Below are 14,306 nucleotides of genomic sequence, written 5' to 3'. Positions count from 1 at the left end.
CTCGGGTACTCCATGAGGCGGTCGAAACTATAAGCTCCACGCTCTGGTGGTGCCAGGATACTTTTTTTAGGTGTGCGTCGAGGTCAGCTCGCGGTACGTGATAAAATATTGTCGACGGGCATCTTCAAAAGATGGGGGAGGAGGTGGATCACTGCCTTGGCACTAGGCAGTCCATGCAGTAAAGGGAAGACGGGCGTTCCATGAGATGGCCGTGTGTGATTCCGGTCTGTTCAATACGGAGACGAGTTAAGCATACCTCACTTGACGTGCGCGGTGGCACGAAAACAGCCAACGCCAGACACTCTCTTTGATTTTCCGGATTCGTTATTTTCAGGGCGTGCCCACTCATCTTGCCACTCGTTGAGCAATATTTTACGGAAGATATGGTAGTGATCCCGCAGAGCTCATCTGCGGTTACCTGGACATGGCCAGGGTCCCAGCAGAAGGGAAACTATCTGATGGCTCGAGGAGATACGAATTAGTCAGCTATTTAATATGTATGGTGGTAACTAGGGGGTGCGGCGTGTTGAAGATTAGGATTGCTTGAATAGCACTCAGGGAGTCGCTCACTGAATATGCACATCTCCAGGTTTGTTTTTCCTCTGGCTTTAGCGAGGGCGCACAGAATGCTTTGGAGCTCTTCAATTATACCCAATTTCCATGCAAAAACTTGTTTTGCCGCGCAGGAGGTCTCATGAGGGAACCTCCAGTTTTCAGCGGTTGTCGTACTCATTGTCGTCAAAGTCATCGTTGTCAAACTTTATTGTTTTTAATTTTCTTAAGTGCAAGCAAACTTCGTGGCTGTGTTTTTTTTCAAGTTACAGACTTGCCACACTGAAGCACAATTTTTGTTACCAGTGCTAAAATTTCCGATGTGAGGAAATTTTGCTTCTCACTGTTCGACCAATATGTGATAAGAAAACTATTCAAGTTTCATCAAATGGTTAGGAAAATGTCCATACTTCTTTGTTCGAGCGTAGTGGCCCCAGGGTGCTCACTGCTCGCCGATGCGGACGCTCTATTTGTCCTGAGCTGCGGATTTGCTTAACGGTCAATCAACGGAGTGAAGCTCCGGACTGAACTCTAATGAGACGATCGCTGTCATTTCAAAGCCGTCTTCACTGCAGACAACACGGTCAGTCTGTATTGCCATTTATTCATCAATGCACATCACATAATGCATCACGCGATGAGATCAGATAGCTTTATAGCCTTTATAGGCGTTTAAATGCTTCCTTTATCAGCTCATGTATTTATGGTTGAAATGTCGCACAAACATCGTGTTGTCAGTTGTCTCCTTAGCACATTGCAGATTTCTTTTCAATGAGTGGAAAATGTTGGAACAAGCGAAGAAAACATGCTTCTTAAAGGGAGGATCATTATTCGATAAATTCAAGTTATATTTTCTGTAGTGAATTCTCAACCCTGATGTAATTTCATCAACATTGCTCATGATTATCTATTCAAGTGCCCCCTACGATCGAAATTCTGTTTCAATGAATTTTTTACAACAAAATCCAATAATTATACATTTTTTGGTTGATAATTTTATATATGGACTCGCATATTGTTTGATTTGTGAGAAATTTTTATTTTGTCGCAGATGAAAACCAAGATTTCCCTGTTGAATATTTGCCTCCTATTCTTGGTTGCGGAGAGGGGAGCCCATGGTCGCTCCCCTATTTCTGTGCCTTGGAATATCGTCCGACACGAGGAGCTTCGATCACCCAAAGAAAACTTCACCTCCGAGAACATAACATCCTTTGTGAGGGCAAACCAGGAGACAAACAAGTCAACGATAAAGCAAACACTCGTTGTGTCTGAGACACCGAGAAAATTCAGTTCTTCGTCTCACCGAATACTGCACCAGGGAGTGAACTTGGACGTTACTAAACTTCTCGATGAACTTGACTCGGTCGTGAAAAAGTTGCACAAAACGATACATGGTTCGTCGGTACGTGGTCCTTTACCTACCAGCAGGACGTTTGCTGACAGCAACCCACGCCACAGAGTCTCGCAAATCGTCGGGAATCTCCGCGAAGTTTTTCCTTACCTACAAATTGTGAGGACTAAACGTGAATCCAACAACTCAAGCATGTCAGAAGACGAGACAAGCAGCGATGAAAGTAAAACTAACTTCAAGAATCAAACCACACAAGACGGCATGCCTGAAGAAGATGGACATGAATATCTGCAGAGTCTACGCTACTGGTACATGGTAGGTACCGATTGGTTGAAGTCATGGAGTGAATCTTTATCTTACGTCAATGAACGAATTTTGCAGTCGAATTTTACCGATGAGTATCTGAAATTGTTTAATGGCTATCTGAAGCATTTCAATGTGCATATCGAAACTCAAGAAGAGTACAATCAAGCACAAGCCACGTACGCAAGAACTGAAAATACAACAAGACCTATTCGACCTCAGAGAAAAAAACGTTACATTTCACAGGACTCTTTCGACGACTCGTCCAAGCTTAGTTATTCCGTAGGGTCCGATGACTACACTTACAACGATCCTTCCTCCCTCAAAGAAAAGCTTCGGGAGTCTCTGATGCGTTTAAACAAAATTCCAAGTCGTGAGAAACCGTACCTCGAAGAACGTGACGACGGCTACGGTCACGCCAGTCACGGAGGATATGGTGGGGGTCAGAGCTACGCTCACTTGGACCCTTACCTCGTGTTAGCAGCGTTGGCAGCTTGTGTCTTCTTTGGAGTGATAGCTTTATCTTTGTACTGTATGCTTAACCCCATGGCCTGCTGCGCTCCAGCAGCTAACACCACTGCATCTGAAGCACCTTCTCCCAATACACCTTTGCCCACTACAACACCAGGTCTTTTCTATTGAGGTATTATTTGTTTACCGCGAGAAAACAGTTGATGCTTAAAAAAACTTCCTAAAATTTGGGTTTCCTTCTTGATATTATGCTTATTTAAAGTTTTAAAAGGCGCACGCGGCCCCCACACAAAAAAGAATCGATGCAGGAAATTTCTTCGTAACTGTTTATTATGCTCAGATTTACAATACAAGTAAAATTCAACCTCGCAAATAATTGGTTTTTAGTACAATTTTTTATATCTAGTTTGAAACCTGATGGTGACACTTTTCTCTTTAACAATCTTAGCCATATGCTGCGTAGCATGTTTTACTTATTCTTCTAAAGCGTGTTTAGAATTGGACAGCAACACGAAAAAAGTTATTAGAAATGAAGAAAGAGTTTGATTAAGCCAACAGCATCATATGAGTATAATAGAAATGTAACATCTGAGGATCGCGCATACAACGATAGCGTACTATACTTACATGTCATTTTGGTATTTATAATTGGTGGTATGTTCATTATGCTTCAATTCATTAACATTGATCAACAAATTTTGACTGCGTTTAGAGAACGTGAGATAAAAGTTATCTATGTCACCGAGGCTCTCTATTTAATAATATTATTTTTTGGAAGGAGATCTGGGTTGAATTATCTTCGGGGCTTTGTACAAAAGGTCATATTGGTATTTGCAAGAAGATTCATTTGAAATCAATCCATCTGTACTTTTTCGTATCGATTTACGAATAATAAAATATTTGTATATTTTAGTTTGTGTAATCACCGCCAAGATGTTGTTAGATTATTTTATTTGAAATTTAGGATTTCTACACTAATGCGACATTCCTTCGTGTAATAGACTTTAATGAATAATTTAGGTAAGGGAATGAAAATCTTTGAACTATTATAAGAATTGGCTGGAATTGTGAATTTCATAATTATCCATATGCATTTATCAAACGGCTCCACTGAAATTTACGTAGGGAATTTCGCCGTTGATCAGAAGTATTTTACGCTGTAAAGACGAGTGTTTATAAGACGACGCTCTCGAATGTGGGTATTTCAGGAGTAAAGATACAATGTGCACGTACAGGGCATTATTATTATTATTATAGATGTTGATCAGTAATCCTTCAATTATTCTCTATTTATACTATTTAAAAATTCAATGGATTTGGAGACAAATATGCCTACCAATGAGCATTAAATTTCTCACTGCTATAATATGACATTTTATTTCCCTTGAACGCGATGGGAATCTCTTATGTACCTTCGTGTTGGAAGTGGTGTAGTTATTGTGAATGGTTTTTGGAGTTTTCTAAACATTTCCGGAAATGCTATATTGTTTGAATAGGGAAATTAATGATTTTGAGCCAATGTCTCGCCGCTCAGTTTTTCTAGCCAATTTGCATAGCCAAGTTGCATAGCCAATTTAAATAGCCAATTGACATAGCCAATTCAAGCGATGCTCATCTGAAAAACGATGATCGATTTCGCTTACGATTTTTTCGGAATCGATGAAAGTAAACATTTACATATGAGACTTGGAATGCGTAACTAAAGCACTGGCCAATGATTACTCAAAGCAAAATAAAATCATTAGAAAAGTGTTACTTATACAACGGTGTCATGTGAAATACCTTATTTTAAACAGTAGAAGAAAACCTATATTTATATTGACAAAAATGCCAAAAAGGAAGAGTGTGGATCTCAATCACGTAATTATTTGCATTGAATTAAAATTTCGTTACCTAAACATTAACTCATTAAATTGATACAACCAGCAGGTGGTTTAGAAGCATCACAAACCTGGAAGGCTTATTGTGTGTGTTGGTCATATTCACTAAATTAGATGATAAACTCGACTCGATGATATTAGAAAGATCGGCACGAAAATAATTATCGATATTTATAATCAGTTGGAAATAGAAATAAGCACGAAACTATGAAATATAATTAATTTAAATATTATATTTTGAATAAGAAAATATGAAAAAACATCGGTAGCGTCCAAGCCTTACAAAGTAGCTCAAAATATCTGCCGCGTAGAACTTCTTATTAAAAACGAGAACCAAGAGCATAGAAAATAGAAGAGAAATTTAAATACAGCGTGTCGGCGTATAGTTTTTAAAGCTCAACTGTCATGCCTGCCTTGTGAANGTTTTCCGATGATCATGCGTTCTATGATAGTTTAAAGTTTTCCGATGATCATGCGTTCTATGATGGTTTAAAGTTTTCCGATGATCATGCGTTCTATGATAGTTTAAAGTTTTCCGATGATCATGCGTTCTAGGATGGTTTAAAGTTTTCCGATGATCATGCGTTCTAGGATGGCTTAAAGTTTTCCGATGATCTTGCGTTCTATGATGGCTTTAAGTTTTCCGATGATCTTGCGTTCAAGTATGACTAAATTTTTTCGATGGTCATGCGTTTTCTGATTTTTAAATTGCTCCCAAGGTATAATGGGGTCCACGTACAGAGTCTACAGTGGGTCTGTGCAGCATTAGAATAAGGTCTGTGGAGTATTAAAATGTGGTCTGTGGACCATTATAGCGGTGCAGTACAACTGGCTAATAAATAATTAATAAATAATGAATGCACGCCATGCACCATCTGTGATGGCAGGTACGTGGAAATGGGCACGTACGTCTCTTCCAGCCTGATAATTCCAATCAACCCATGTTATAAGAGCGTGAAAATATCTCCCTTAGAAACATGTAAAGAAAACATAACCGTTTAAAAAAATAACTAAGAGAGAGAGAGAGATCGATTTAAAAATCTCCACATGAGGTCGGCTGATCGAGAGATCAGTAGGCGGAGGATTGGGATCTGTTTGTTGTTACGGTCTCCCTAGTTTGCTGGATCAGAAAATTTGCGTGACTTTGTACGGAGTAGAAGCACGTCTTTTGTATGCAGTGTTTGTTATGTTGTTGAAGACGAGCGATGTGTGTACAGAGAAATTGTTAGTGCTGTGTTCTAGATAGGGGCAGGTGTGAATTTAAAACAGAACTTGAATTTGATTTGAGAATTGAATAAATGTGAATTAAAATGAAATGTAATGTTTTACATAATTCATGAAGGAATTGATGAGAAGGAAATTCATTTTTGACTAAAGAAAGAAAAAAAATAAGAAATAGATTAAGCAAAATATAAGTCCGAGAATAAGTAGCAACAAAACTGTGCAGAAAATGCAGGATCAAAAATATTTTGTGACCAAGATTACTGCAAAATGATGTGAAAATCACGTACACGTATTTTACATGTCTGCACGTATGAAAAATTTTCGCGTAAAAAAAGGGTTACTTTTTCGTCCGCAAAAAACTTGAAAATTTAAACATGTTTCATCAAAAATTGTTCAGTTGTATTTGTAAATTATATGCTCTACTGTCAATGATGAAATAGTGAAGAAAAATATTTATTCTTTAAACATATAAACTTACAAGTCTCAATTACTGCTTACTCATCACTCAGCCTTTTTAAGTATATAACCTAGCAGCTTTCTGATGCAACTTTCTGCTCTTCTAGCTTTCAAAATCATGTTTTATACTGTTTTGCGGAGAAACGACTAAATTTTTACATTAAATGATTGATTGAAGTACACTTGACCCAATTTTCATTTTAAAGACCGGCCGTTCGTTAAACTGTAGATTCAAAAGTTAATTCATTTATAATGTCAAAAGCTTTGAACTGAAATTCGTGCAAGTGGCAATTTTAAATTCGACGCACCACAAGGCAGTGCGCATTTAAAGTTGATGCTCACGCTGAGCTTATTGTACATGTTACTGGTAGATTGTTGCTCATCAAGAACCCGATAATAAATGCGAAGAAATTTATAATTTAGTTGAGATGTTAAAGTGTTAATCCGCTGTAAATTAAAACTGATCATGCATATTTATAAGTGGCCATCGTTTGATTTCTCTAACTACTAACTTTGGGTAAGAAATGCAAGATATAATGCTAAAATTGAGGTATTTTTTTACCATTGATTGTTAAAAAATTGTGATTTTGGTGCTTTTGCATGGCTTTATACATTTTGCAAACGATAAATTATTGTTTTCAACGGTAAGATTACAATAACGAATGTAAATTTTACATCGCATTTAAACGAACGATCTCCTGACAGCATCATATGTTCAACACAAGCAAGATTTCCAATAAATTTTTGCCTTTGAGTTCTGAATCTGGGCTAAGCTAATAAAAAGCGTCGCTCAAATTGATTAGAGCATTAATGAATTATGTTAAAGAGATTCATAATTAAAATAGATACACTACTTTTAAGTGAGGAATGATTCATTTTAGATGAAAAATATTAATGTCTCTCATTTAATTTATTAAAATATAAATATTATGTGAGGAATTACTTATTTAATTAACATGCATGACTATCTCAGGTCGAGATTTCAAAGTCCTTATACTATTTGGCACTCAATAAATGAAAATAGTTCTTATACTCCATAGGTTTGCATATTTTTAGCGTAGCGCTTGATGAATGCCTGTTTTATTTGAAACATAACTGATCAAATAGTTTTATTTCAAGCAAAACTGATCATAACTGGCTGGCTGATCAAATAGTTAGTACATATAATTTAACTCCATAACAATTAAAATAGCCTCATTTAATAACATTGCATATTTTCCGTATTGCTCAACAAAATTTCTTGAAATCAGTATAGCGACTTCGTTTAAATAGATTTTGCAGCACCGTTTTGATGAGCCTTCAAAGGCGCCTTAAGAACGCCTGATTTCAAAGCTTAACTGAACGCAATTGACCTGGAAACTCTCCTTCACTATTTGAATGAGCCGGAAGAAGAATGTGCGAGTTACCGTTCATGAATTACGTCCCTGAATTAAAGTGAAGATCCGTGCACAATTTAGTCTTGAGAGCGAATGGTTGTGGATAAGAAGATGGACGAAAATTATTTTTATATACAGAAATGTATTTTCAAGAACTTGAAGTTTATGCTGGAAAAAATATATTATTTACAGATAATTTTTCTGGTAAATTAGATTTCACATCAAATCGTAATTTCATCCCGTGAATCTCATGAAAACTTAAAATAATTAATTTGTGCTCTGCGTTGCGGCTAAAATGTGAATAATTATAACTGCAAAACTCGGCTTTAGTACTTACATTTATTCTTCGTCATCATATCCCATGGAACGTGAATAACGATGAAAATATCACAACTGTAATATAACATGCAGCTATTGTTTACTGGAGATATCTGAATTAAAATTTGTAAATTCCGATTTGGGAACAGTTTTACTAATTTCCTGCTCTATTGACGATGTATAGTCTCAGAATCAGCTAATTTTTCAATACTTCTCCTAACTTTATTAACAATTAATAAATTGATAGAATAAAATAAAATTCATTACCTTCAGTTTAATAAATTTTTAAGTAATTACATTTTTCTCCATTTATATTTTCGCATTCTATTAAGATCATACGTAAAAAGTAAATAAAAGTTTTGCTGATAATGTTAGCGCGTTTACATGTAATTCCACGTATATTGTTCAAGAGACACGCTCCCCTGGTTCATTTGAAAGCACACAAACATGTTCTAAATTACCAGACCCAGCGGTGCGCAGCGGACATGTCAAAGCTCTGTGCCAAAAATTAGCAGATTAATCGTGTTTGTAGGGAGAGCGCGCGCGCGCATGCGCGGCGACTGAATCCACAAACTCCGGAAAGAAGCAAAGGCGAACCGCGGAAACTTTGGCCCAGAACCGCGCCGCCAAAGTCTTGAAGTTTTCGGGTCACTTGCTCTCGGTTCTTCGTAATAAAATGTAAAACTAAAAGTTGTAGAGAAATTTTCTTCTTGTTTTGTTTTCATCAAGAACTCCACTATTGAGAATCGTGCTCGAATTCGTTATTTTTCGGATTCGCGAGTAGAGCCCTGAGTTAATCCCATGGGAAAACATTGACTACTCTCTCCCTCTCAATTATATATAAATTATATCTCTATTAAGTGAATAAAATGTATTTGTATACACTCAATTTATCTATTTGATTTAATAGGCATCTAATAGTTTTAGCAGAATTTGAACATCGACTCATGTTGTGTGCCGAAGTTTACTTATGTGAGAAAGTGCTAATTTCAAATTAGATTTATAGTCGTAATTCTTTTCTTCGTGAATGTTTGAGGTACACTCAGAAAAAACTAAAAGAATTTGCTCAAAAGCGATGCACCTAATCCAAATCCAAATAGCGATGCTATTTGTACGTTCGTTTTGTACGTGTGGATATTTGTACGTGTGGATATGTCCGTACGTTCTCTGCTCGTGTTGTGGGTAAGAAAGTGAGTCATTATAGTTGTACAATATAATGGTTTGCCATGGCATTTTTGATGCTTGATGAAACCAAGGACTGGCGTCAGGTTAGTGGCGTTAAAAGACTGCATGCAGAAAATGTTTTACTTTTTATAAGCAACAAATTGACTCAACTTCTAGAGAACAACTAGTATTAATTAGAGGGCAGCAATATAATTTGGATAATCATGAATTATCTCTTCTCTGGTTCACCACTATCATAAATTTCTAATCTCGTGTTTCTTCATTCGTTAACTTTTAAGAAAAAACTATTAGCACAAGTATATTTTACTTCGTAATTGCAACCAACTTTAGCCCTTCTCGACTATAATAAATTGATTCCAAAGTTATTGAGCGTTTTGGTTTGGCGGTAACTTTTTTAAAATTAAAATTTGGTTTGTACTGTCCAGATGAACAAGATAGACATGACGCAACATTTGTACATGGAATTGAACGAGAATTTTTCTGCCCTTAGATCGCACTTTCTCTAAAAGAAAAGGTCCACGTTTTAGGTCTCCGTGCGGAGACAATATTTACTTTTCATTAGATAATTATTATAATGAGTGTCGTGAGATGCTGTGGGTGACCACAGAGTGCCTCTTGTTCAGTCGCCTGGCACGTCTAGACCGAGGAACTAAATTCTCCTGGTGAGATCCTTTTCCTGTCACCACACTCACATTCTCCTGGTGAGATCCTTTTCCTGTCACCACACTCACATTCCCGTGGTGAAATTTGTTCCCGGTTCCAGATTCACTCACATTACATTAAATTATACACGTCCCATACAGGCTATACGAGGATAAATTTTTACAGAATTTTGAAGAAACTTAGCTCAGTTAGAGAGGTTCGGAATATTATTCATGTATTCTTTCATTCATAATATATGCCCAACATAACTTCTACGATGGTAGTAAACTATTCATTATGCTAATTCGTCTAAGGAAAAATGAAGAAAATAACAGTAATGTCTCCTGATAAGCTGGCCCTTGAAAGCACAGGCGCACGATGATGCCTGACGCTGCAATGTCATCGTCTTACACGGCAAAGGATTATCTTTTTTATGCCCAACTGCGTACCGTGCGGCGAGGTTCCCGTTAAATTTAACGGATTTCCCGCCACATCTTCGAAGGATCAGAATCGCAGAGTCAAGTTGCATGACGATAAAAATAATTCACTTCGATGCGTCACAATGTTTGGTTTTAGAACGAATCGTTTTTTGTGAAAATTTTAGTTTCACTTCAATTTATTGCATTATTTCCAGTAACATCATCTAACAAATTGGCACGAATTACTCCTAATTAAAAAACTCACAAAATGTTAATAAGTTTGAAAAGCAGGTTATTTCAAAATCTTCCAGTGTAACTACAATAACTATCGGGAGATTGATAGATGTCATTTAAATTAGTTAAATAACTGTCGCAACTATTCATATAAAGGGAGTACACTACTTTGTTTATATTATACAAAGTATACTTTGTATATAATATATAAGAGGAGTTCACTTCTTCATTTATATTACACTACTGGCGTACACTACTTTAAACAAGCTAAGTTTTGACGAAACAACATACGCAAACCAATAATTCTCCTAAGAAATTGTGAAAACAACCGGGAAAACAATGGTAAAGCCCACAAATTGTGCAAGCAAACTCAAGGTAAAAATAGTGCAAGCGGGAGCAAAAAACGATGGAATAAGCAAGTAGCTCAAATATGGAACGAACCAATAGTGCAAACAATTAGTATAGCGACGTACAGTGCCGGTGCAAAACATTGGTATAAATAAGTAATTCAAACACACATGACATCAAATCGCGCGATCAACTTAAACTAACAACTTATACAATGTAGTGCGGGTACAGTATATTATTGGCAGCACAATATTAAACAAAAGATCTAAACAAAGAATTTTTTACATTGACTAAATCCTGCAATAAAAAAATTACAACAGCAGACCTTGTGGATATCAAGCATCGTTCAGGATGCGACCATTAGTGTAATCTCTGTTGATTAACAATAAAAAGTGATTAAATTTTAATTGCGCATTCTGCGATAATGAAAATCTTTAACTCAGCAGTAATTTACACAAGTTTTTTATTTCTAAATTTACAAATGATTCAATAAATGATGCTTCAGTCATACCACCAAATGAGAGAAGCTATAGAGGCACAGCCGAGCGCCGCCACCCCCGTGAGAGGAGCTATAGAGGCACAGCCGAGCGTCGCCACCCCCGCGAGAGGAGCTATAGAGGCACAGCCGAGCGCCGCCACCCCCGCGAGAGGAGCTATAGAGGCACAGCCGAGCGCCGCCACCCCCGCGAGAGGAGCTATAGAGGCACAGCCGAGCGCCGCCACGCCACAAAACGATCTCGTCCGCTGCGCCGTGAGCATCTCCGTCGACCGGCGCTCCCGTGACCGAGTAGCGATCATCACGCCAGGCGCAAGCACTTAAATCTTGCGTGACCGGTCGCATGCGATCCAATGTTTCGTGCGCAGAGTTTTGAATTACCGGCGCCTCTGCAACGGCAAATTTCAAAATGAAAATTTTTAATATGAATTGAAAAATCTAAACAGACGTGATTGTTAATGACCTGCTGTTAACTATACTGAGATTAATGAAGGTCCGAGTGATTACTACCACGAGGAATAAAGTGCTGATAATTATCGGTTTAATAACAAAGTGATATTGCTATCAACAGGCATAAGCGAAGTGTTCTGTCTGTATATAATGAAAATTCCTTATTCTGTTTCACGGCAATTTTGAAACCTACAAATTAACCGAATTTGTTGCGGGTGTTCCTTGTGCGAGAACATTTCTCCCCATTCCATTGTTAAATTTCCAGTTATTTATTGTAAGTGCAGATTCTAATCGTTCAAGACAGGATGCGGTCTATTGTGGCCAAATCTCATAGCCGGAGATTTTACTGAACTCCGCATTCGAGTTCGTTCACGTATATTGTAGAGACTTAAGTTCTGATGTTCAATGCTATACAGCATTGGGAGCAAAAATCTTATAACCGAATTTAATAAAGGTAAAATGAATATTTGGTAGAATAATGTGTGCAAATCAATTACGATATTCATACTGAATAATGAAAAGCATGCAAACTTATTACTAAATTTCTTAATAATAAGTGATTTCTTTCTTTGACGCGAATGAAAAATTTTATAAAATAAATTTGAACTGCAGAATCATTACAAAGATTTCACAAACATTTCCTATTTCATGCTTCGATGTAATTTCTTTACTTCAAAGTTGTATACAACGATTTCAAGTGTACAACTTATGTATGAAATTTTTTGTGATTTATATCAAACGAACTCTGACGGGAATAGATCGAAGAAAACACAACTTAAAGCAACAACTCAGAATTGCTTAAATTAATAATTATTCTTTGAAGATGGCATGATTTGAAGTTGATCTATGAGCAAAATATTTTTTGAGACAACAAATTATATGTATATACCTAATTTATATGAATTATTTTCCACATTTTATTGCTTTTACATCGATTAGGAGATGAAATGTAAGCAGGGCTTTGCCTGAATAAATTATCTACCGATAGAAAAGTGTGGAAAAGCAAAGCAAAATTTTTTAGTAATTCGGTTTATTGGTTTTATTCATATTGAGAATGTATCATATTGAAATTTCAGCGATATCGCGTGCAGAAATTTCAATTTGCACTTTCGAGCTTGTAACGAATAATGGCGTTACGTGCAACGCGCTTGGACATTGCTTTCTTGTAGTTCAATAAATACTCTGATCATCGTTAAATATTCACAAAATAAACTCACGCACTGGAAGCCATATTGTATTTGAGAGCAAATGTTGGATTCATAAAATCGTTTTTAGAGCCTAAACTCGAGATTGAATTTTTTCTCTCGAAATTATTCTCCTTGTAACAAGATAATTTTATTTTTACTTTCGTATCGAAGATTTAGGTTTGCCTGGCTTGGTTGATTGCTTGGATTGCTCAAGACTCGGATAAAAGGCGATAAAAAACATGATTTTCACACATAATAAAAAAGTGAGAATTAAATTTTGAAAAAAATTAATTTATAAAAAAATGTTGAGAGGAATTTATAAAAAGAACGAGAACGAAATTTCGAGCAAAAATTTTGCTCGTGATTGGGTATTGAACGAAAATCCTTTAACGTCTGTAACAAAATCGAGGATCGATCTTTCATTACGATATTTACCCATATTTTTAAACTTTTCATTTTGTCTAAAATGAAGAGGATGATATTGGAAAGGTAGGAGTAAGATAAAAAGTTCTCGTCAATAAAAATATTAAAATGCTTGCATAAATGTGCTTAATTTTGAGGATTGATTGTTTTTGATTGCCAAAAATTTTAATAAAATAATAGAACATAATTGATGTCATTTGATGAATATTATATATGCATATACAATCCACGCATTAAAACATGAGATAATAAGGTTCGTTTTAGAGGGTTTTGCATCCAAGAAATTGTTTCGGATCTGATTACAATAAATTCGTGCCTAAATATTACTGAATGAAGAGATATCATTAGGCTTAACTTGAAAACGAACGTAAAAATATTGGTTACAAAAAGTGCTGAATGAAGAGATCTTATAATTAGGCTTAACTTGAAAACGAACGTAAAAATTGGGGTAAGAAAAGTGTTGAATGAAGTAATAATAAAATAATATATAATATTGGTAAGAATAATGGTTAAGTAGACATCAAATGTTCGGTGCTAAGGTCCAACCCATGCAGCCCGAATGTGCATCGGACTCCTAGAGCGCGGCGTTCGTTCCACATCGGTTCTCGCCGTGTCCGCCACGGCAATAACAACCACAATGAAACCAAGCCACGCAGCCGACGACAGTCGCTATAGTGAACATCACACAACTTGAGCATGACATTGCAACAAGCGCGCCATCGTAAATTTTTCCGAAATTAGGAAATGCCATAAAAAAACGTGAGCAATGTTTCGAAATATGGCTTAATGAAGAGCTTGGGATCAAACGTATAATTTTGGTACAAAATCAATTCGCGTTAAGGAAAATGGTTATGTTTTCATTGTAATTTTAAAGAAACCAATAAATAATAATGATTTTCAGCTAAATGCAAGCAGCGCTGAAGATTTTAAAATTTACTAAAATTTCTGTAAAAAAGTCGAAAAAATATCATTAACTATTCTGAAATACTGA

General features: G+C 36.4%; 1 protein-coding gene across 1 annotated transcript; it reads left to right on the top strand.

Annotated features, from left to right (window-relative positions):
* Positions 1-1,119: 1,119 nt before the first annotated feature.
* LOC108674669 lies at positions 1,120-3,879 on the top strand. Its single transcript, XM_018162631.1, has 2 exons — positions 1,120-1,135; positions 1,604-3,879. The coding sequence occupies exon 2, from the start codon at positions 1,604-1,606 to the stop codon at positions 2,846-2,848; it is 1,245 nt and encodes a 414-aa protein (XP_018018120.1). The 5' UTR covers positions 1,120-1,135; the 3' UTR covers positions 2,849-3,879.
* Positions 3,880-14,306: the final 10,427 nt, after the last annotated feature.

Source organism: Hyalella azteca, unplaced genomic scaffold (genome assembly GCF_000764305.2).
Source record: "Hyalella azteca isolate HAZT.00-mixed unplaced genomic scaffold, Hazt_2.0.2 contig3459, whole genome shotgun sequence".
In the NCBI taxonomy this organism is placed as follows: Eukaryota; Metazoa; Arthropoda; class Malacostraca; order Amphipoda; family Hyalellidae; genus Hyalella; species Hyalella azteca.
This window is presented reverse-complemented; position numbering and strand designations above follow the sequence as displayed.